The sequence below is a fragment of the Tetranychus urticae genome, chromosome 2 (genome assembly GCF_039701765.1).
Source record: "Tetranychus urticae isolate SD_2017Ah chromosome 2, NJAU_TeUrti_SD_1.0, whole genome shotgun sequence".
Lineage (NCBI taxonomy): Eukaryota > Metazoa > Arthropoda > Arachnida > Trombidiformes > Tetranychidae > Tetranychus > Tetranychus urticae.
This window is the reverse complement of record NC_142959.1, coordinates 7,375,962-7,396,815: the sequence shown is the minus strand read 5'-3', so window position 1 is coordinate 7,396,815 and position 20,854 is coordinate 7,375,962. Positions and strand designations below refer to the sequence as shown.

Sequence of the window (20,854 nt, the reverse complement as noted above, 5' to 3'; positions counted from 1 at the left end):
TGAAGAGTTGTATATTAATATGCATTATTATTATGATTAGTTTTCTCATCTTTGATTTACCCTGCTAAAGGCTAAAGAGTTGTAATACAATGTTAAGTTGTGCCTGGATTTGTACTACTCTCTGTCTTCTTTGACCTTTAGATTGAATTTAATTGAATTTATAACTTATATATTGATTTTATTTTTGTTAAGATTTATAGCTAAAAAAATATAATACTGAATGTGTTTGACTTTTCCCTCTTTTGAATTATTGTATTGAATTTAATTTTAAACTTGTCATCTTTATCTGATCTAGGGACTATCGAAAAATTTGTCTTGAAACATAATAAAATGAGAAGATAGTTAAATTTAGGGTTTGATGCCTTCAACTTTTTTGAATTATTGTTATATTGAATTTGATTGAATTGAATTCAATGACAGCCATACGCTATTTGAGATACAAATAATAAAATGTATAAAAGCCTGATATATTCAAAGAAAAAAACTTAGTATACCTGGAAAAAATAGATGCATTGTATTCAGTTAACGCATTTTGAAATATTATTTAATTGAATTGACTTTAAAATACTTGGAATCTGCACATAAAAATCCAGGATCGAGATTAACAAAATTTTCCCATCAATTTTTGTGATTGGAAGAAGAAAAAGTATGAAGATTCATATTTGAATGATGATCATCCTTCATATACAATAAAATTGACCCTGAGAAAATTTTTGAGAGCTTAGAAGCTTTTCGGTTAGAAAATTCGCATTTGAAAAGAGGCCTAAATTGTTAAATGGTTGCATATTCTTTTGTTACCCTTGTTCTCATCTTAAAGGTTGTTTAAAATTCCATTGTTGTTCGAAAATATGAAGTTTAGGTCAATGTAGGGGAATCTTTGTTAATATGAGTGTAACTCAACATTTATATTGGCCAAGTATTAGCTATAACTTCATTCCAGTGTTAAGCTGGAAATCTGTTTTCAGATAAAATTCAATTCAATTCATTTCAATCGATTGAAATTTAAAGTAATTTTCATTTAATTTAATTTAATTTAATTAATCAGTGATTTCATTTCATCAGTAAATATTCATTCGTATCTAATAATGAATCAACCGATACCTAAAAAAGCTAAAACAACAATCACCAGACTGATCTCAACAGTCAACTGTGCCTGAAAACCAACCTTCAACTAGCAAAAAACCACAAAATTTGGTGAATTCTGATTCCAGAGGCAAAGATTTGATGAATTTGAAAAAAACCATCAAATGTACCAAGCATCCTGCTGGTTTATCAAGACGCGTTGATATGCATTTTGACGATGTGAAGGAAACGTCAAGAAATATCTTAAAAATAATTTCAAAATTATCTTTTGAAATTGAAAGTGTCAAAAAAATTGTGATCGACAACAACTCAGTCATCAAAACAAAAAAGCAAGAAATCAGTGCAGAGGTGCAGGTGTTGAAATTCAGGAAATTTTGCTGCTCATCCAGTGACGGTGAATCACTTTGTTCAATTCCGCAACAGGACAACAATCTTGAAACAGATACCAACGAATAAGGTAAATTATTGTTTAATAAAATAAATGTTCAATTCTATTTATTAGAGCGATCCATTGATGGTTACCCTCGCATAGTTAACTTAACTTGAGGTGGATAAAAACACTTTTAAGTTACTCTCCAGGTCTTATTAGATCAGGGAAAAAGGTTTGGACAATTTCTGATTAGTTTTTATTAAGTTGTGCGCAAAAACAAAAATTTTTGACGAAGAAATTTTTTGAGCTCAGAAATCAAAATTTTTACAGATTTTTCGAAATTTTGGACTTCAAATAAGACTTTTAGCTGCATCTGGACTTCAAATTGGATGCATAAGGCGACTGGATTCTGGATATACAGTCTGAAGTCTAAATTTCTCGCGTAAAGTTTGAAAAAATTTTGATTTCTGAGCTCAAAAAATTTCTTCGTCAAAAATTTTTGTTTTGCGCACAACTTAGTCAAAACTAATCGGAAATTGTCCAAACCTTTTTCCCTGATCAAATAAGACCTGGAGAGTAACTTTCAAGTGTTTTTATCCATCTCAAGTTAAGTTAACTATGCGAGGGTAACCATCAATGGATCGCTCTAATATTATGATGTCGATAACTTCCGTTAAACAAAAACGGGCACCTAATTTTTTACTTTTTTGTACTACTAATGCACTATTAAAAAATATATAATTCATTCGAAAACTCGATTACCAGCTCATGCCGATCCCTTGCGAGTTTTACTTGGAGAGTTACATAAATTGTAACCAGAAAATCTTTACTGTATGCATTAATTTTTTTATTGGAAATGAATATTTTGATATTATTCTGTTTCATTTTTTCACCCATTCATGGGCATAATTTAACTCCGATAGTCAACTTGACTAGTGGTCTATCCAAGGTAAAGTTACTGAATATGAATCGACTGGTGTTTACCAGTTTCTCGGTATTCCTTATGCAAAGCCACCGGTTGGTAAATTAAGGTTACAGTTACCAGTTAAACCAGTTGGACTGACTTTGGTTCATCTTGTCTCCAACCATACATCACAGCTGATATAAAAAGCATCAGCGAAGACTGTCTCTATCTAATAAATGTCTATGTCACTGAATCAACTTTTAATAACTCATCAAACAAACTACATGTACGACCAGTACTTTTATGGATTCATGGGGGTGGTTTTACAACGGGAACTGGAAATATCGAAGGAATTCCTTTGGTTCCCTTACATGATGTTTTACTAGTCTCTATAAATTATCGTCTCAATGCATTTGGTTTCATGCACTTTGGAGCAAATGAGCCTCGAATCCCTCCAAATATTGGTTTTCAAGATCAACTATTTGCAATGAAATGGGTTCATGAAAATATCCAAAAGTTTGGCGGTGATCCGAATAGCGGGACAATCTTCGGCCCATCTGCTGGATCGATTTCAGTCTCTGCTCATTTATTGTCACCACTTTCAAAAGGACTCTTCAAAAGAATTCATTCTTCTTGAATCAGGAACAGTTTATTCTAGTGATCATGCAATGGATACTTTGATAACCGATTCTTGGAAACTTTACAACAAAACATCATGTTCAAAATCGAATGATGTTCTTGAATGTATACAGAATTTGACAGCAAAAGAAATTCTAAACAGTTTGAATAATAAAGTAGTAACATTTTCCTTCACAGTTGGTGACGATTTCCTTCCTTACGAACCATCCAAAGTTCTTGCAGAAGGATTATACGATAATTCAGTTGACCTTTTATTGGGCGTTTAAAAGAACGAAGCTTCGATGTTCATGAATGCTATCGATCCCATATCTTTCAATTACTTTTCCCCTAAGCCCATATCGTATGGTGAAGCTACAAACTTTTCGGAACGTATTTTTGATTCTAAATCAATCGACTATTTCCGCGAACTCTACTTTGGTCCAGAAACTAACAACTCAGATTATTTGAGAACTCAACTTGAGAGAGCTTACAGTGACCTTTTATTTGTTTGTCCAGCTTATATATTTGGACATCAATATGCTTCTAAAGGTACAAAGAGTGGTAAAGTTTTTGCTTATTTCCACACACAGAGATCAACATCTTTTTTTGCTTTCTGCACTCATGGATGGGAACACATCATGGAGCTGACCTTCCTTATGTTTTCGGTTATCCCTTGATGAATCCTGGTTATTCACAGAAAGATATCTCATTTCGCTGAAAATGGGTAAGTTTATTCATTTCATTGAGTGATCCATCTAATGACTGATTCATTATTTACAGTGAGCCTCCAATGGTTGGTGAAACTAAATGGAAGCCATTCCAACAAAAGATGTTAGCAATGATATTGAATATCAAATCAGAAATTGAAAATCAAAAACAGGGAAAGACTGAAACGGAAAGAATTGAATTTTGTCTTAAGGAATGGACTTACATATCGCAACACATTAATAATAATAATAGCATTACAATGCCTAATTTTATTTCTGACGCTTTTATGGAAGCCAATTAAATTCATTTTGCATAATACTATTCCCTGTCAATACAATGTAGTAAAAATAGTCAATAAAAATTTTATTGAATTTTGTCAAATACTGGCCGTTTTTTTCATTCGACGTCTGATCTAAAGGTCTGCGATTTAACCATGAATTTTCGAAAGGATCTGCAAATGAATAGGGAAAACCACCTGTTGAAATATGCATTCAAAATAAACTATTTTTAGTTTTGATTGCGAGTATCAAGTCTTCGAATACAATCATGCGAGAAAAATGCAAATAGTCTTCTCATGAACAGACAGGTTTTCACATTTTCAACTTGTATTAAAACTGCGCAAATTCCGATCCAGTAAACATCAAAATGGAACTTCAGAGGAATTGAGGCAGCATAATGCATCAAAATTAAGTCTTATCACAAGAGTTCGCAAACAACATGAAAGGCAAATCTTATTCTACACAGAATTGAGATGCTTTCAAGTTTGGTCAGAGGCAGATAATCAATTTCTGTTATTGCAAAAATACATTAATGATGTAAGATCTAATTCACAATATTCATCTCAATAATCAGGTCAAATTCAATAAAATAAAACTCTTGGTTCGTTCTGCTGTAATCCCCCAATAATTGTTATTTGAAAAGATAACCATGAATAATTGAGTCTTGTTAGTGTTTCTAATATTTTTTTTATATTATCGCACTAATAAAATATAACAACAGGAAGATGAGTCGTGTGGATTTTGTTTAATCAACTTTTGTTAATGACAAGTGTTCGGAATGAACGGGGTCCGAGAGTTAAACCGATGGGATTTTCGGCAAAACCTTCGATTGTCATGTTGACAGCATGATCATTACTGTTTACAGTAATAACAACAAGTTGATTTTGATCAGTTTTAAATACAGTCGTTCTAACATTATCATTTGGATTAGTAACTTTAAAACCTAATCTGGTTGATCCTGGTTTCAAAAATTTACTGAAATGAGCCAGTGCATAGTACATCGGTTGCTTATAATATTCTTGTTTTTCAGCGTTCACAATTATTGGCGCATCGACAAAGTTAGATACCCAGTTAGGTCCACCAATCATGTTAAGAGCAAGATTCCAATCTACCCAACCTGAACTCCAATGATTCATATTTCCAACTAAATCATTTGCATATTCTTCACCTCTCTTCCATGAACCAAGTCTCACTGCAAATAGGTAAAAAATGAAAGATTTAGTTATTTCAAAAACAACACTTTAAGATTAGACGACAAAACTAATAACATTTATTCATAACATTACCTCCTGGATCGTCTGAGCCCGCACCAGTACATGCTTCAGTCGATAGCATCAAATAATCTGGGAAAAATTGATGAGTTTTGTCAAATCCATCAAAACCAAACTGTGCATTCTCATACCAGTGAACTGCAATACCAGAAACATATTGTGATGCTTCGTAGTTACTAAACACTCTCGATGCATAAAGAAATAGCAATGAAACATTGTCATCAAGTATCAATAATTTAAGCTTATCCTTGCCATAACCAGCAGCTTTGAGGATTGGGCCAAGATCTTTAGCTATCCATTTAGTCATTTGTTCAGGAGATATTCCAAGACAGTTGAAAGGGTAATCAGGTTTGAAACCAGCACTTGGTTCGTTCAAAGTAGTTATTCCCCAAAACTCAACTCCATGTTTCTTATATTCGTCTAGAAATCTGTAGATTAAGAAAATATTGAGATGGTTGAATATCAATTATAAAATTATCTTTGATAAATAAAGCTCAATGAATGGAATGCTTCAGTAAGAAGAAATGAAAGGGCAATGGCAGAAGATTCCAAAAACGGCTGTATAAACTTGATAATAAATCAGTTACGGTTTAGGTATAAGAGTAACTATAAATCTATGTCGAAAAGTAGAGTAACAAGTGATACATACTTTACCATGTAACTGGCCATTGCTTTGTAATAAATTTCTCCTGGATCACCAATCAAGGTTCCTGTACCATTTATCCTTTGTTGATATTTCATCCAAGCTGGAGGTGACCACATACTGCCAAATAATTTCAAGCCTCCAGAAAAATCATTTGCAATTTTAATATAAGGAATCTGTTGTTAAGATGAAAAAATTAAACACCGAGCGGATAATCATCATTTACAGTATAATAATTTACCTTGTATACTAAATCCTCCTCAGCCAGTGCAAAATGAGTCCAGTTCAAATCTTGGTAATCATCTTGATAAGTGTAAGGACGAGTTGAAAAATCAGCTCCACCAATTGTTACTCGGCCCATGTTATACTCCAATCCATCTTTACCAAAATAATCACGAATCAGGTCCAAGACCAATTTATCTGGAAGTGATTTAATGTTAATTCCAGCAGCATCGGTAAAAGAACCACCAAAACCAATAATTTGTTGATAAGTTTCGTTAACATTTATGGATAATTTAATGGAATCAGCTGTAACTGCATTAACAAGCGTCTTAGGATCTAATGTATCTTTATGGAATCGATGCTCATCTCTATCAGATAAATAAGAGTAAATCAACCCTTTTGGTGGATTAGTCACTGGTTCAAATGAATCACATTCAAGTTCATTGCAAACACAAACGAAAGAATCGTCTTTGAATTTTCTTTTGTGGCAACCATCAGTCTTGACTGTGTTGATTAAAAGTAACAAAACTATTGTACAAGAAAGTAATTTATCCATGGTTCAACTCGGCGAAATCCAAGTCAATTAATATCTTGAAATTGGAAAAGTTCCATCAATTTATATCCAAATCACTAAATTAATCTAATAAATATTGATCTCTAATTTGTCTGACGATTATATCATGACAACCATGTAAAAATTGGAATCCACTGCCATGAAAAATTATAATAACCACACATCTGTTTTGTGCAAATAATTTGTCAGCTGATTGTCCCAATTAATGCTTAGACATTGCGATGAGATTCCTATTTAAGGTTTGATTCAGGTTGATTAATATGAAGCGATTGGAATTGGGTTAAATAACACAATCAGGGTTTTCTCTGCGATTAAAATGGGTTTCATTGTTATTAATATTATAACTTATCAGTGTTTTTGATTGTTTTGATCAGACCAATTGTTATATTTAAAGACACAATCCAGATTTTGTAACAGTTTGACAATGTTCCAATTTTGAAAGCAACATTTATCTCGATTCCATTGAACAGCGTAATTAAAAATCATGGCTATCGGACCTACATCTCTGCGTTAGCTGATAAGCAGTTGATAGATTCAGCTCAAATTCATAAACAGCTCTAACAATTTACATTGAACAAGCTTCAAATGAAATGTATGTTATTCACGTTTGAGTCCATTTTTCACTCAAGATTACACCAATACACACATAGAAACATTAAATGATGTCTATTGAATTATTTTGGTGTAATTTTTCTGAAATGAATTAGATTATTCAATGCGTCAATCGATTAATGAAAAACATGGAAATTATATTTGTAAACAAATTGTAAAACTCAGCCGGCTTTCATATATTTGCAGAGTTACTGATCAAATCAAGGAGTGCTTAGGAAATTATTAATTAAAGCAAACAAAGACCATTGATTATTGGCTAGTAATTGATGATTACTGGTACAATGTTTGATCATAATCAACGTAAACCAATGACTGAAAAAACCATCAGCAATGCTCAAGATAGATAGACTAGAGATAGACTTTTGACTTTACAAATCTTATGCATTTTGTTTATGGCACTAATTGTGATAAGATGGTGATGCACATTAATGGTAGCTGTTAGCTGTTAATTGTTAATTGTTATTAAATCATTTTCTGTTTCATCTAATGAACTGCTTTTAATGCTTAAGTTACTCTTTAATCAGATGAGATAATGACAGATTTACTCTAAACCTTTTCAGATTAATGTTTGCTTTCAATGCTTAGGCCTTTTTCAAACGTTTTAACCTTTTTGAGTGTTTATTTGCATCCAAAAATTTCAGTTAACAATCAGTTAACTGTTGACCATTTAAGTTTCACTTGTTAATTGTATCATCAAATTTTTGCCTAAATCCCGTTCTAAGATTGGGAATAAACAATGATCAAAGATCGTTGCAAAGAAATTCAAAATGTTGTCCAAAAGATTCGGATTGAATTGTATTGTTTCCTCTACTTTCTGGCCACTCATATGATCAAATTACCCTTGAATCAGTTAATTTTTGATAAATTGTGTTTAAATGATTACAGACTTGCTGCTGACTCTTGCGAGTCACTAAGTGATGAACCAGATAGTAAAGTATACAATCAAATTGAAACATCTATGGTTAACCTCGCAATCTATCAACATTTACTCTCCATTTTACCATCAATAATTTTAACCCTTTTTCTGGGCCATTGGATTGATCTAAGGTTGGATCATTTAAGATATATTTTAGCATTACCTTGTATAGGAGGAGCCATGCTTAACATCTTTTTGACTGTTCAATGTATTAATTTCGATGCAGGTAAGTAATTGTTTAAATATTTAACTCGGCTGTTGAAATGGTTCATTTCCCTTATTTCGATAGAGTCTTACCAGTTGAATAGCCAAAAATTTACGTAAATTTTTATTGATATTACACTACTTTTAATCAATATTAACCTTAGAACACTCATTTAAAACAGAAATCTAATTATTTACGTATTTGCAATAAGATTGCAATTGAAACGTTATTTAATTAGATGTCGATCTCCACCTGTTTAGGGGACGTATAAAAATTTAATGTAAAGACTATCATACGACTTTATTTGTTTACCAAACGTAATCTCCTTTTCATTATAATTTTACCTTTGTTAAAATTTTTAATTTTTCTCATTTAAATTATAATTTTCTATTCTAATTTTTAATTTAGAGCCAATTGACACTATTTATCCTTACATCATCACTGGATTTTCTGGAATTGAAATTCTTGTCATTACTGGAGCCTTTACTTTTATTTGCAAAACAACTGATTCAAAATATCGTTCAATACGCTTTATCATATTGGACTCCATTTCTGCTCTTGGTAAGTTACCATTATTTTAAACATCTGATAGTAACAACGGAAATCAACTCAATTTTTCTTGCTTCTTGTTTCAATTTCAGCATTTCCTTTGGCAAATTTTCTAAGCAAAAAACTACTATCCCAATCTCCATGGATTCTTGGACAATATCGCAACTATATTGGTGTGTTTCTTATTAGTGGAACCATTTTAACCTTCACAGAATTTTGGGTTCTCATCACTCTTTTAACAAAAAAATCAAATTCAGCTCATTCATCTCGACGACAATCACGTAAATTTTCTCAAGCTTCTGCTTACAGCTATTACAAATCATTGCATGATGCTAAAGCACGACGTGTAACCGCATTTTCACTACAATTTCCTGGGCCAAGTGTTCGTCGTGAGTCTCTAGTAAACCAAGCTCAAGCAAGGCGTACCTCAGTTGCTAACATTTTAATGGGATTCAGTTTGATGAATAAACCACAAGGTCAACGGCAAAGTCTTGGTACACTTTCAGAAGATGATTTGGACACTCGAAGGCCTTCAACTATCGCTCAGGGTGTTAACCGTAACAATGCGCCAACAACAGATTTCACTCTATCTCAAGTTTTCCATTATACAAATGTCACAATGACTTTAAAATCATTTTTACGGCCTCGAGTGAATAACGGAAGGGTTCAATTAATGTGCTTAACTGTTTCAATGATATTCATCTTTTTTGCTATCAACAGTGAAACAATGATCGATCAAAGTTTAACTCGAAACATTTTCAGATGGACCAAAACGCACACTGATTTTGTAACTGATATGAAAAGGCTCGGAATAAGTTTGGCAAGTGTTGTAGTCATGATAATATTGGTCAGTCTAGCCAAATTAGAAGACCTTAGCATAACCATGATTGGAGCTTGTTCAATTTTAATTTCTTTGCTGGTGAAAGGGTTTTACGTGGATCCCATTGGTTTTTACTTAAGTGCGATGATTGAGATTTTCTTTGGCCTGACATTAGCTGGATTCCGATCATTGGTAACCCGAATCGTTTACAATTACGAGACTGCTAAAGTATTTGCAATTATCGCCTGTTTTATGACTCTAATTCATCCAACTCAGATTTTTATCTTCCACAAATTGCTAAACACGGCTATGCAATCAAAACCAAATGTACTATATCTGTGTCTTTGTTTGACTTTACTGATTCCTATCAAAACGATAATCTATGTTGGCCTAACGCACAAACAAACGGTCAACCAGCGGAAATCTTTTTGTTCAATCCAAATAATCCCAACATCACATTCAGTTAGGCCGGCTAATGTGTTTGAATTACCGGGACCTAAACAGGATGAAAGGCGAAAATCAAATAGATTCTGAATCATTTTATCGATTATTCGGATGATTGCACCCATGAACTTTTATTCAATCATATTGATTTGCTAATCATTGATGTCTCATAGTGTGCAACAATGAGAGGGAGTTGTATTGAAATCAGGATTATTTCCTGATCATTGTTTTTATGCACGTTATTATGTGAATTTTATATTTTTAAATTATCATCAAAATTAAAATGTCATGTAAAATTAAATCCAAGTACATTTCTTAATTTACTTTGAATAATAAAATGTCCAGTGGTTAAAACCAATGTCATCTTTCAGCTTTAATTCAAAAAAGGACAATGGGCAAAAAGTGGTTCACCTTTTGTTTCTTAAAAAATTATGGCGAGTTTTGTGTTTATTACGAATTGATTTCTTCCTTTTCCTCTTTCAAATTGGAACCTCGTTAATTGCTGTACCTGTTAATCAACTTGTGCAAGACAAAATATGTCTAAACAATTTATTCTTAAATCACTCTATTTGTAATGATATAACCAATATTCCTCCAGCCTTTGAAGACGTCAAAAAGGATATCTTAGAGGCTTCAACTTTCATCAAAAGTTATCAATACATAGTTTCAGCATCTCCAGCAATATTTTTGTCATTATTTCTTGGAAGATGGATGGACCTTTATCCAGGACACATGAAGTACCTCTTATCATTACCCTGTTTGGGAGGATTAATTCAAAGTTTAATTTTAATTTATCAAGTTTATTTTTGGCAAATCGGTAAGTCTTATAAGAATGATTGAAAAGATGAATTCAGGTCTAGTTTGCACAAGAAAACAGCTCGATATGAACATGAAGAGTATCAGTTTTCAATTTCAATTGTTTTATAAGAAAAGTCCAAATATTGTAATATGTAATTTCGATTGAATGTACAGATGCTCGCAAAACAGTTTATAGTTACATTAGTTATGGAATCACTGGCGGAGAAACGTTGGTATCGATTGGATCTTATACTTATGTTGCTCGTAAAACAGCCATTGATTACCGGCCATTAAGATTTGCTGTGATTGAATTTTTTCGTCTCTCAGGTAAACAAAGTGTTATTAATTAGTTTTGTTGATAGTTGCATGCATTAGAATTTCAATTAAGTCTGATAATTTACTCTTTTCACAGCTTATCCGTTGGCTAATGCACTAGGTGCTAAACTACTGTCTACTCGACCATGGTTTGGTTTAGGTTTTCGTAATTACATTGGAGTTTTTATAGTTTTTGGATTAACAAAGCTGATAACGGCTCTGTGGGTTCTGGTTACTTTGCATGACGCCGAGGAATCTGATTTAGTTTTCAATACTGATCCAGAACAGCCAATTGAATGGAGAGGAAAAGAAACCAATGGCAAATCATTTGTTTCCAATGTTTTCAGCCTATCAAATTTGTCTCAAACATTTCAAACATTGATTCGAACTCGTCCCAATGCTCAAAGGGCTCAATTGTGGCATTTAATTTTGGCTTCTTCTTTAGTCCCCTGGAGCTTACTTTGTGATACATTGATTGGATTTCAATTTGCACAGAAAGTCTATGGTTGGAATTATGAATTTTTTTCATATGTTTCTGCAGTATTTGAAGTTGCTCCAATGCTTTTCAAACCCATTGCTACGTATGTTTTGATTCATCGACATCTCTTTCGAGATGTAAGCTTGGCTGCTCTGGGCAATTTATCAATGTTTATTGGCGCTATTATAAGAGGTGTCCTCCTTCAACCATTAGGATATTATATTACCATTTTTACCCATTTCACCATGAGTTTAGGTCCAATTGGATTAAGGTCAATCATCACCAGAGTGGTCGATTACAACGAAATCGCTCAAGTTTATGCAATCATATCTTTGGTATCATCTATTTCACCCATCATTGGAACCATTGTCATAACGAATATATTTGCAGCTACTATCGAAACCTATCCAGGAATAGTTTATCATTTCATTGCTCTAACTTTAATTTATCCCTTGATGGTTATTCTGGGTGTTGATTTAACTCAGAGACATTTCAATCATCTAGAAGAAGAGGATTTATCTATTGATCCAGAGAAACGTCCAAAGTCAGATTCATTCGCAATGGCACAAATTGAAAATCCAAAGATTAATCACCAACAGAAGGTTCAACAAGTAGTTGACATTAAATGTTGATATGAAACATGATTAATTCCTACCATGATAAGAAATTACAAATTTCATCGATTCAATAAGTGATACGATCTGAAGTTTATTGAAAATTGAAAATATAATTATTTCAAGATAATTTACAGCAAAAAATGTTTTCCAAAATAAATTAATTTTTAAAATCTAAACAACAGATCATTGTATTCAACATGTGTTAAAATTTTTAATTTTTTGATAAAAATTTCAAAATCTTGTTTTAAAATTGAAGTAGAAAAAAATATTTTGATATTCCTACAGTTTTTCATCAGAATATGAGGCTGATGAAATGGTCGAAGTCCTTTTGTTTGATGTTTTGTTGATTGATACAAATGATGGTGGTGATGATATCGATTGAGAAACTACTGAATGTGGGGATGAAATTGAGGAGTTCCCAGGTCTGGCTGGTTCAATTTGAGCTTCATCCGATGGCTCTGAATATGTTTGATTATCTGCAAACATGGAACTGTTATCACCACTTATCTGACCAGAAACAGATATTAATGATGGATATTTGATAGCTTGTTCATAAGGTGGAGGTAAATCATTATTATTCCTCGATATTGATCCTCTTAAAGCGAAATTGGAAGCCTGTACGAGACAAAAAAGAAAGGAAACAAAATCAAATCAGAAATCATTGTATAATATTAATATCAACGAATTTGAAAAGTAAAATATTGAAAACAATGAATTTGTAAAGTCAAAATAAACCAATTTTTCATATTCACTGCTTTCTATTGTACATTGTAATCATGATTGCCTATTTTGGTTACCAGTTTATCTTACCAGTTGATCTCGATGAAATCAAGTCAAACATACCTAAAAATGACAAACATAATCCTAAAACTAAATTGCAAACAAAGTAGCCATTTTGGATACTATTGCCATTGTAGACTGAATAGGAGTTTAAATGACAAAAGATAGTTTGGAAGCGAAATTGGTTGAAAGTTTACTCAAGATAATTTCGGTTAAATAGACAATCAGCAGAATATGTATTATCACTATATTAGTAATGTAATAATGATACTAGAAATCATTAAAATGGCAATAATAATCAATGAATATGACTTTCTTTTATCCTGGTGAAACTAAACAATCTCATTTCATTATCTAACCTAAGTTTAGATAATACAAGTAACAACCAGGAAAGAGAGTAAACCAGAGTTGGTGCTGGTATTTGAATTGATGGTAAAGTGGTGAACAAAATAGGCTTATAGTGTGATCACAATTAAATCAAACACGCAACCTGACCTGACTAACATCCCGATGCATTTGATTAGTTGGTCCAATTGAGCCAAAAACCTGGCGACATCTTGTTATACCGTTAACCATTGTACCAAAGCAAAAGATCCTCCAGCAAAGTAGAATGAGCCAAAAGATTATATTTATTCCGAGAAGGCATATTAAGACACTGAATAAAGTAGAGCGACAACGAAACGCATTAAACAATTATATCTTATGACCATTGTAATTAATTTAAAAGTGGGTACTTACATTTGATAAGCTGGAAAGAATGATTGAGCCATCGATGTTAACTCATGCTAACTTGTTGATGATCGTTTGATGTCAACCGTTTTGTTTAACCAAAAGGGTTTTAGGATTACAAAATGTTTGTTTGGATTAACAACCAAACGACTTTTAAAACAACATTTTAATGGTAATTACTGATTTTAGGACATTGATCTGGTGAAATGCGGAATGGATATGATAAATTAAAAATAACAGACAAAGGAAGAGAAATAAAAAGGACAGAAAGACATAGGAAGACTAAGGGAGAGGGAGGGAGAGGGAAAAGAGAGGGAAAAAATGTGTAGACTAAAGCTTTCATTATAAACAACCTAACTACAATCAGTTTGTAATAACACACAGTAATAATGAATTTTTGTTCATAAACAGTTCTTAACACAATTTGTTAATGCATCTTCAAAAACATCAAATGCTAATCTTAAAATGGGATACAATTTGGGTTACCAAAGACTGAAAAAATAAAAGTAAAGCAACTTTAGTCTTACATGTTGCATTCATTGTACATTGTATTTTCAATTAGTTTTATACATTAAATTGAGTATCTATTTTTGCAACTTTTGAAATGATAATGATGAATCAAAACACTTAAACAGGTATTTGATATGAATTTTGTTCGTGCAAAAAAATCAAAAAATTCTGCATTTGTTAGGAGTACGATGTTAGTCTGAATCCAGCTCTAACGTTATGATGTAAATTAGCTAAAATCGATTGCTGAATGGTCTTTTTATGCACAAAAATAAGAAAGTTGAACATTTAAACTCCAACTTTTAAGTGATTAGAGACATTTATAAATTGCTAGAAACCCTCAAAAACTGAGGTTTGAGTACTATTAACTAGTAGTTAGTGAAACAATAACATTCCATTGATTGAGACAATGAAATATTAGATTAATGATTGATTTAGCTATGATGAAGTCATTCTATTTATTGGAATGTGCTGCTAAATATTCGTAAAATAAAATATGAATGATAAAATTCATTGAAAAGGTTGACGAATCCAATACATTGAGTTGAATAACAGTAATTACTTTTTTTAAATTATATTTAGAAACAGTGACTTATTGTTTTGATCAATTCAAATACATATAGATTGAATTTTACTGTGGCCCAATGAAACCACTAATGTCCGAAATACACATTGATGATATTGTATATTGATAAAATTTACATCACGAAAAAATCGCGAACTAGCCTCTTGGCTGCGTCTGTTTAGTTTTGTTTCAATCGCAAATATAAGCGAACGAAAACTAGCAAAGGACAACATAAATTTTGATAAATTTAATTGATTGAAAAGCACCTTTACTTTGACTTTTAAATTTGATACACTGGGTACTGTGTACGCCTTTAAGGAAACCACGAAAATAAAGCGTGTCGATTGCGTTATCAAGTACACCCTGACATATTCCCATTTTTAGACAGTTGTAACTTCTGTTATATAATCAGATTTCCAGTCATTCCAGAATACTGTTTATTATTATATTGAAACTGATGTTTTCTTTGCTTGAATCATGGAGTTACAAAACACTCTGCCTTCCGTAAGACTCGTTTCCATCAAAAATGCAAAACGCTTCTTCATCCAGATTTCATTGATTTATAATATCTGGGAACAGAAACATTACCTGCTTCTGCTTTCAATTTGATAAAATACCTGTCCACTATATTTTTATCAATCTTTGCGGAGCAATAAAGATCTTCTGATCCCATCTATCAATTAACTTTTAATTAAACCATTAAATGTGTTGATCGGAGGATTTATTATAAAGATTGAATGATTGGTGTAAATGAAAATGATAGTACAAGTAATATACTGTAGATGGCAAAATAAAGAAGTTGAAATCAGAATTTAAAGTTCAAATTCAGCATTATAATCTTCATGAGCCATCTTAATAACCAATGGTGGAAACATCAGGTCCTTAAATTGTTCTTTCATAAAAATATTTGTCCTTTTACACACATGGGCTGACCACAAAAATCCTTTTCGTCTCCATTGGACCAATTGACTGGAATCTGGCCAAAAATCGCCTTAGAGTTATGAATCCATACACCTGCTAATTAATCACTAAAACCATCGACACTTGCATTGAAAGCATTTTCAACAATCAGGTCAAAAGAAGACAAAGTTAAATGGTTCCATAGACAATTGTGTATACTATCACTTTTAAATCACTATCACATTGATTGCATTGAATAAGAAAAACATTAAAATTAAGTTTAGATGAAAACAAAAAAACTTTGAAACATAAATAAACTGAACAATCAATTCTCAATTGAAACTTTTCTGCTCGAGTCAAACTTTAAACTACAGATGGAGCTGCAATTTTTACAGTTATTTCAACGATTGAACTTCAATCGTTTTGCTAATGTTTTTGCTAATGTTTACAGTAAGCAATAAAAAAATAATTAAATTCATCTGTATAATTAAATATTATTTATGTATAGATATAGATAATAACAATAAACAATAAATTGAAAGATTAAAATGAGTTAAACAATCGGGTTAGGAAGACTAAGAAATGAAAACATAATCAAATGTAAGCAAATCTTTTTTTTCTGGCTCATATTTTTGGTGACTGATTAAAAATTATTGATTTTTGATAAGTAAATTAAGAATGGTTAATTGTGTGGATGAGCAGTTGATCAGTAAAATAGCATTTTTTTAAAAAAAATAGAATGATAGTTAAACATTGAGCCAGAAAAAAATTTGGAAGCAACTTTGAATCATGTTGTTTGACACTTTTTGCTTGGTGATGAAGAATTAGTATTTTTGTTGTTGATGGTGAATGATGGTTTGATGGATTCAGGATGATGATGAAGTTGATGAGCGATTGAATGTATCAAAAGATCAGTAAGTGGTTTCAGCATAAGAAAATCCAGGGAATGCATTATCAGGTATGCTGTTGGCACCAGACATATTAACAGATTTACAAACCGACTGAGGAACTGGTTCCTTGGTAAAATCAGGATCAATATTTCTCAAGTCCATATAACCTTTCTGTAGATAACAAAAAAACAATAACAATTAATACATAATGGGAAACATGAATGATGACAATAACAACAATGAGTACAGATGAACTTCATTAACAATGAAAAAACTTGAATCCCACACACACAGTGGTATCAAAGGTACATTTTCATCATGTATCTAATTGTATAATTATTGATAATCACTTTTAATCTAAACTCTACTAACCACATTGGGATTAAATGGAGGTATTATTTGTTTGGATTCCAACTCGGTCCATACAATTGGCTTGAAAAAATCATGTCGTTTAATCTCATCTGCATCATTTTTAGATCCAAGACGCTTACGTTTATCCTTTTGAAGAAGCTACAATCAAAGAAAAATGAGTGAAAAGATAAAAGCATTATTATAAGAATTGTAACCATTATCTACAATTGAGTAAATGAAATAATGATGATCCAACGAGTTGTATAACAAGGTTAAGCGGATAATTCAGCTGATCGTATCAGCTACTTACCCCTTCAAGTATACTGCGCGCAGCTAATGAAATATTAGTCCGCAGACGAACCGGCTTATTTAAAATATTATCATACATTTCAACTGTGTCCCGACTGTAAAATGGAGGCTAGGAGAAAACAAGAAAATAGATAATTAATTGATTAGTCGGTGAAATTGTAACATAATTATCTATTGGGAATTTTTTTACAGTCAAAACAATTGAAAGAAGAAAATCTGAAGAGTGGGAAAATCAAGTAAACAAATGCATGTGAAAGTGAATGTAAACAAATCAGAAGACTTTTACTCAACCAATCTAAATATTAATCTATTAATAATATTTACATTTATATTTAGTCTTATTGGTACATTTTGATGCCAATTGATTGTCTTTTTTTGCACCAAAAATTATCTTTTAATGTCAATTAAACAGGTATCATGTGAGAATCGGAAATCAATTGAATATGCTAATTTCAGGTTCATTTGTTACTGAATCAGGTTAGTATCATTTTCAAAGATAGTGTCTTTAATATTGCATTCAGCAATTAATCGTTGTTAATGAAATTACAATTGGGGGCAGAATTGATTCAATTGAATCGGTTAAGATGTCAATTTCATAATAATTTTATAGTGACAATAAAATTTCCATGTAATTCATATTTACAATTGTTTTTACAACTCACACACAGAGCAAGGATGATCTCAGAATTGCTATCAACCCATGATAATAACAATTAATGGCGTATCTAATACAAAATTAGAAAGAAATTTGTAACTTGATTTCGTAAACAAATTGAAATCTAAATCAACTCAATTTATCCGTCTGCTTCTTGTACTGTATTTACATAAAGTCTGTAATTGCTTATTACATTAATATCTGGTTAAATGTGGTTAAGCTGATCAGTGATCAATGATTCTTAATGGTTTAACCATCCAATTGAGCCTAAGTTGATTACCAATTTTGGATCACATTAAAAATCGTATCATGTTGAATGTAAAAATTAAAAATGTATTCCTTTGCAACCAGCTTCAACATTTTCAACCAATTTTGCCCTTTTTGTGTTAACATATTAATTGTTGTTTTGATGTAGTCAATTTGATCAGTTGATAAACTGTTTCTAAATTATTATTTAATCAGCTACTTGATATACATAGACTGGTGTTTACTTTAATTTAAATAAACATTTCAATGTTTAGCTTTAGTGTCTATCCCTAAATTGATTGCTTTGATCACCAAAAATAAAAATTAATGACTGATTAACATTGTTATTTAATTTACAATTGAAGGTCAATTCGGGGCGTAAATTTAGCAATGTTGACTACAACAGGATCAGATGATTTTTGTTATTCAAGTCAAAGTTGTACTTTGAAATTAATAGGAATTTTTATATAAAGAAAAAGTCATTTGTTTTTCAAGTGGAAATTTTGAATTGATATCAATGTAAAAAGGCTTTAAAATTATATTATACACTTGGTTTTACGGGGCAATTTAGAGTAAACTTAACCACCAACCAGAAGTTAATCAGTAAATTAGTAATAAATTGTGAGCTTCTAAAAATAGTAGACTCTCAAGTTGGTTTATCCAATAAACTTTCATTGTAAAGACAAATACTATTAGATTTGAGGCGATGATAGGAAATGTGAAAGTGTATTGCAATTAATTTGCAACTACAATTATTGTAAATCTTTAGACTTGATAAGCATGGTGATAAAAAATTTCCAAGTTAGGAAAGGAAAAGAAAGGAAAATCATCACTCATGAAAAAAGTGTTACAGTGGATTGGAATTGCATGATACGAATATGGTTGTTGAACAAAAAATATTGGTTATAAATGATGATTGCAAATTATGCCAACAACTATGACAAAACTGATAATGATAGATGTTTGAAACTCAATTCAACTTGGTGGTTAAAAGACCGATTAGGGAAACAATTCAAAGCTCAATAACATTGAATACAAGTCAAAAAAAAGTGAATGTTCATCATGATTCAATCAACTGATTGACTGAGAAAGATGGAAATGAAAAGAGAAAGGAAAAGAACCAGTAAAGGAAGAAAAAAGGTAAATGGGAAAAGCTTACCAATCCATAGAGCATCTCATAAAGTACAGCTCCTAAACACCACCAATCAACCCGTCTATCGTAGGCTTCTTTTCGCAACACTTCGGGTGCAAGGTATTCAGGTGTACCACAAAAGGTTGAGGTTGTATCACGATCACGGAGTCCATCTTTACATAGTCCAAAGTCAGTTAGGACAACATGACCTTCTGAGTCGAGTAATATGTTTTCTGGTTTAAGGTCACGGTAAACAATACCTTGGCTGTGAAGGTAACCCAAAGCAGATGTAATCTCGGCTGCATAGAAGCGAGCTCGAGGTTCGGAAAAATATTTGTCCCGTTGTAGGTGGAAAAAGAGTTCACCTCCGTTAACATAGTCCAGTACAAAGTAAAGTTTATCTCGCGATTGAAAAGAATAATGTAGGCCTACCAGGAATGGATGGTTCAAATTTTTGAGTAGCACATTTCGTTCACACATCACATTGTTGCGTTCATTTTTTTTGAGTATAACCTTTTTCTGTAAGACTTTGACCGCATAAATTTTCTCCTCGGCTTTGTGACGGGCAATCAACACTTTACCAAATGATCCATGGCCAATTACCTTGAGAAATTCAAAGTCTGACGGTTTAGCGTGTTTCATCTCACTTGGTCCCAAGTCCAATGATTTATCAACCCCATTGTTACCATTGTTGGCCATCAATCCAGTCGATGAGTTAAGGCTGTTGCTGTTGCTGGTGTATTTGTTGCTGTTGCTATTGCTGTGGTTACTGCGAGCGCTATTTTTGCTGATTTTACTTGATGGCGAGGCTAACATCATCTCACTTGGCCAACTACCATCGACAGACATGTTTTCAACTTCATTTTCATCGGAGGAACTTGTTGAACTTGATTGATCCGTTGAACGGTGATCCGAGGATGGGGAAATGTCAACCAATTTGGTCTTGTTACGACGAGAATTACCAAGTTTAAGTTTAACCTTCCAACGGTCCCATCGGCTGAGGTCAACCATAGCAGCACCTTTTTTCAACACGTCTAAACCCAGTTTGGATTGTTAGCCAGGTCAACAGGCCAAAAAAATATATATACACAAATGGCAGATGACCAATTTTAACAATCTTTTTGAATCTAGAAAAGGTTAAAAAAAATAAACTTGATGTTAACCAGTGAAGAGAATGTTGAATCTAAAGTGAAAATGAAGAGGGAGGCTTGAAGTTGCTGATTGGATAATCATCATTTATCAATGATGACGACTAATTATGAAGATAGTAGCAAAGAGTAACTTACTTGATTGAGCGCGATTTAATTGTGCATTTGTTCAGGATAAAAACAAAAATGGTTTCACTATAAAATCCAATGTGACAAA

General features: G+C 32.1%; 5 protein-coding genes and 1 pseudogene across 5 annotated transcripts; 3 read left to right on the top strand and 3 right to left on the bottom strand.

Annotated features, from left to right (window-relative positions):
• Positions 1-885: 885 nt before the first annotated feature.
• On the top strand, positions 886-4,090 carry LOC149093788 (cholinesterase-like; annotated as a pseudogene).
• Positions 4,091-4,628: 538 nt separating this feature from the next.
• Positions 4,629-6,674, bottom strand: LOC107366209 (lysosomal acid glucosylceramidase). Its single transcript, XM_015933791.3, has 4 exons — positions 6,117-6,674; positions 5,882-6,051; positions 5,248-5,660; positions 4,629-5,153 (listed from the first exon to the last, which is right to left on the bottom strand). The coding sequence occupies exons 1-4, from the start codon at positions 6,651-6,653 to the stop codon at positions 4,711-4,713; spliced, it is 1,563 nt and encodes a 520-aa protein (XP_015789277.2). The 5' UTR covers positions 6,654-6,674; the 3' UTR covers positions 4,629-4,710.
• A 1,176-nt stretch (positions 6,675-7,850) lies between these two features.
• Positions 7,851-10,575, top strand: LOC107366207 (uncharacterized). Its single transcript, XM_015933789.3, has 3 exons — positions 7,851-8,425; positions 8,813-8,965; positions 9,046-10,575. Exons 1-3 carry the CDS (start codon positions 8,020-8,022, stop codon positions 10,305-10,307), a joined length of 1,821 nt encoding a protein of 606 aa, XP_015789275.1. The 5' UTR covers positions 7,851-8,019; the 3' UTR covers positions 10,308-10,575.
• Positions 10,575-12,604, top strand: LOC107366208 (proton-coupled folate transporter-like). Its single transcript, XM_015933790.2, has 3 exons — positions 10,575-11,034; positions 11,190-11,342; positions 11,428-12,604. Exons 1-3 carry the CDS (start codon positions 10,575-10,577, stop codon positions 12,438-12,440), a joined length of 1,626 nt encoding a protein of 541 aa, XP_015789276.2. The 3' UTR covers positions 12,441-12,604.
• LOC107366210 (uncharacterized) lies at positions 12,492-14,145 on the bottom strand. The gene is made up of 3 exons (XM_015933793.3): positions 13,944-14,145; positions 13,701-13,860; positions 12,492-13,040 (listed from the first exon to the last, which is right to left on the bottom strand). The coding sequence occupies exons 1-3, from the start codon at positions 13,973-13,975 to the stop codon at positions 12,705-12,707; spliced, it is 528 nt and encodes a 175-aa protein (XP_015789279.2). The 5' UTR covers positions 13,976-14,145; the 3' UTR covers positions 12,492-12,704.
• A 2,245-nt stretch (positions 14,146-16,390) lies between these two features.
• On the bottom strand, positions 16,391-20,664 carry LOC107366196 (serine/threonine-protein kinase Sgk2). The gene is made up of 4 exons (XM_015933777.3): positions 19,517-20,664; positions 17,458-17,565; positions 17,169-17,306; positions 16,391-16,967 (listed from the first exon to the last, which is right to left on the bottom strand). Exons 1-4 carry the CDS (start codon positions 20,498-20,500, stop codon positions 16,818-16,820), a joined length of 1,380 nt encoding a protein of 459 aa, XP_015789263.1. The 5' UTR covers positions 20,501-20,664; the 3' UTR covers positions 16,391-16,817.
• Between the last annotated feature and the right edge of the window lie 190 nt (positions 20,665-20,854).

Coding starts and splice junctions, on each gene's coding strand:
- LOC107366209 (XM_015933791.3), bottom strand. CDS start 6,653: ATGGATAAATTACTTTCTTGTACAATAGTTTTGTTACTTTTAATCAAC. Junction 5,661..5,881: donor ATGGCCAGTTACATGGTAAA/GTATGTATCACT, acceptor CTTAATCTACAG/ATTTCTAGACGAATATAAGA. Junction 5,154..5,247: donor GGGCTCAGACGATCCAGGAG/GTAATGTTATGA, acceptor ACCTATTTGCAG/TGAGACTTGGTTCATGGAAG.
- LOC107366208 (XM_015933790.2), top strand. CDS start 10,575: ATGTCATCTTTCAGCTTTAATTCAAAAAAGGACAATGGGCAAAAAGTG. Junction 11,035..11,189: donor AGTTTATTTTTGGCAAATCG/GTAAGTCTTATA, acceptor TTGAATGTACAG/ATGCTCGCAAAACAGTTTAT. Junction 11,343..11,427: donor TGAATTTTTTCGTCTCTCAG/GTAAACAAAGTG, acceptor CTCTTTTCACAG/CTTATCCGTTGGCTAATGCA.
- LOC107366210 (XM_015933793.3), bottom strand. CDS start 13,975: ATGGCTCAATCATTCTTTCCAGCTTATCAAAT. Junction 13,861..13,943: donor TTCTTTCCAGCTTATCAAAT/GTAAGTACCCAC, acceptor TACTTTATTCAG/TGTCTTAATATGCCTTCTCG. Junction 13,041..13,700: donor TGCATCGGGATGTTAGTCAG/GTCAGGTTGCGT, acceptor TGTCTCGTACAG/GCTTCCAATTTCGCTTTAAG.
- LOC107366207 (XM_015933789.3), top strand. CDS start 8,020: ATGATCAAAGATCGTTGCAAAGAAATTCAAAATGTTGTCCAAAAGATT. Junction 8,426..8,812: donor ATGTATTAATTTCGATGCAG/GTAAGTAATTGT, acceptor TTTTTAATTTAG/AGCCAATTGACACTATTTAT. Junction 8,966..9,045: donor GGACTCCATTTCTGCTCTTG/GTAAGTTACCAT, acceptor TTTCAATTTCAG/CATTTCCTTTGGCAAATTTT.
- LOC107366196 (XM_015933777.3), bottom strand. CDS start 20,500: ATGGTTGACCTCAGCCGATGGGACCGTTGGAAGGTTAAACTTAAACTT. Junction 17,566..19,516: donor ATGAGATGCTCTATGGATTG/GTAAGCTTTTCC, acceptor GTTTTCTCCTAG/CCTCCATTTTACAGTCGGGA. Junction 17,307..17,457: donor CGCGCAGTATACTTGAAGGG/GTAAGTAGCTGA, acceptor CTTTGATTGTAG/CTTCTTCAAAAGGATAAACG.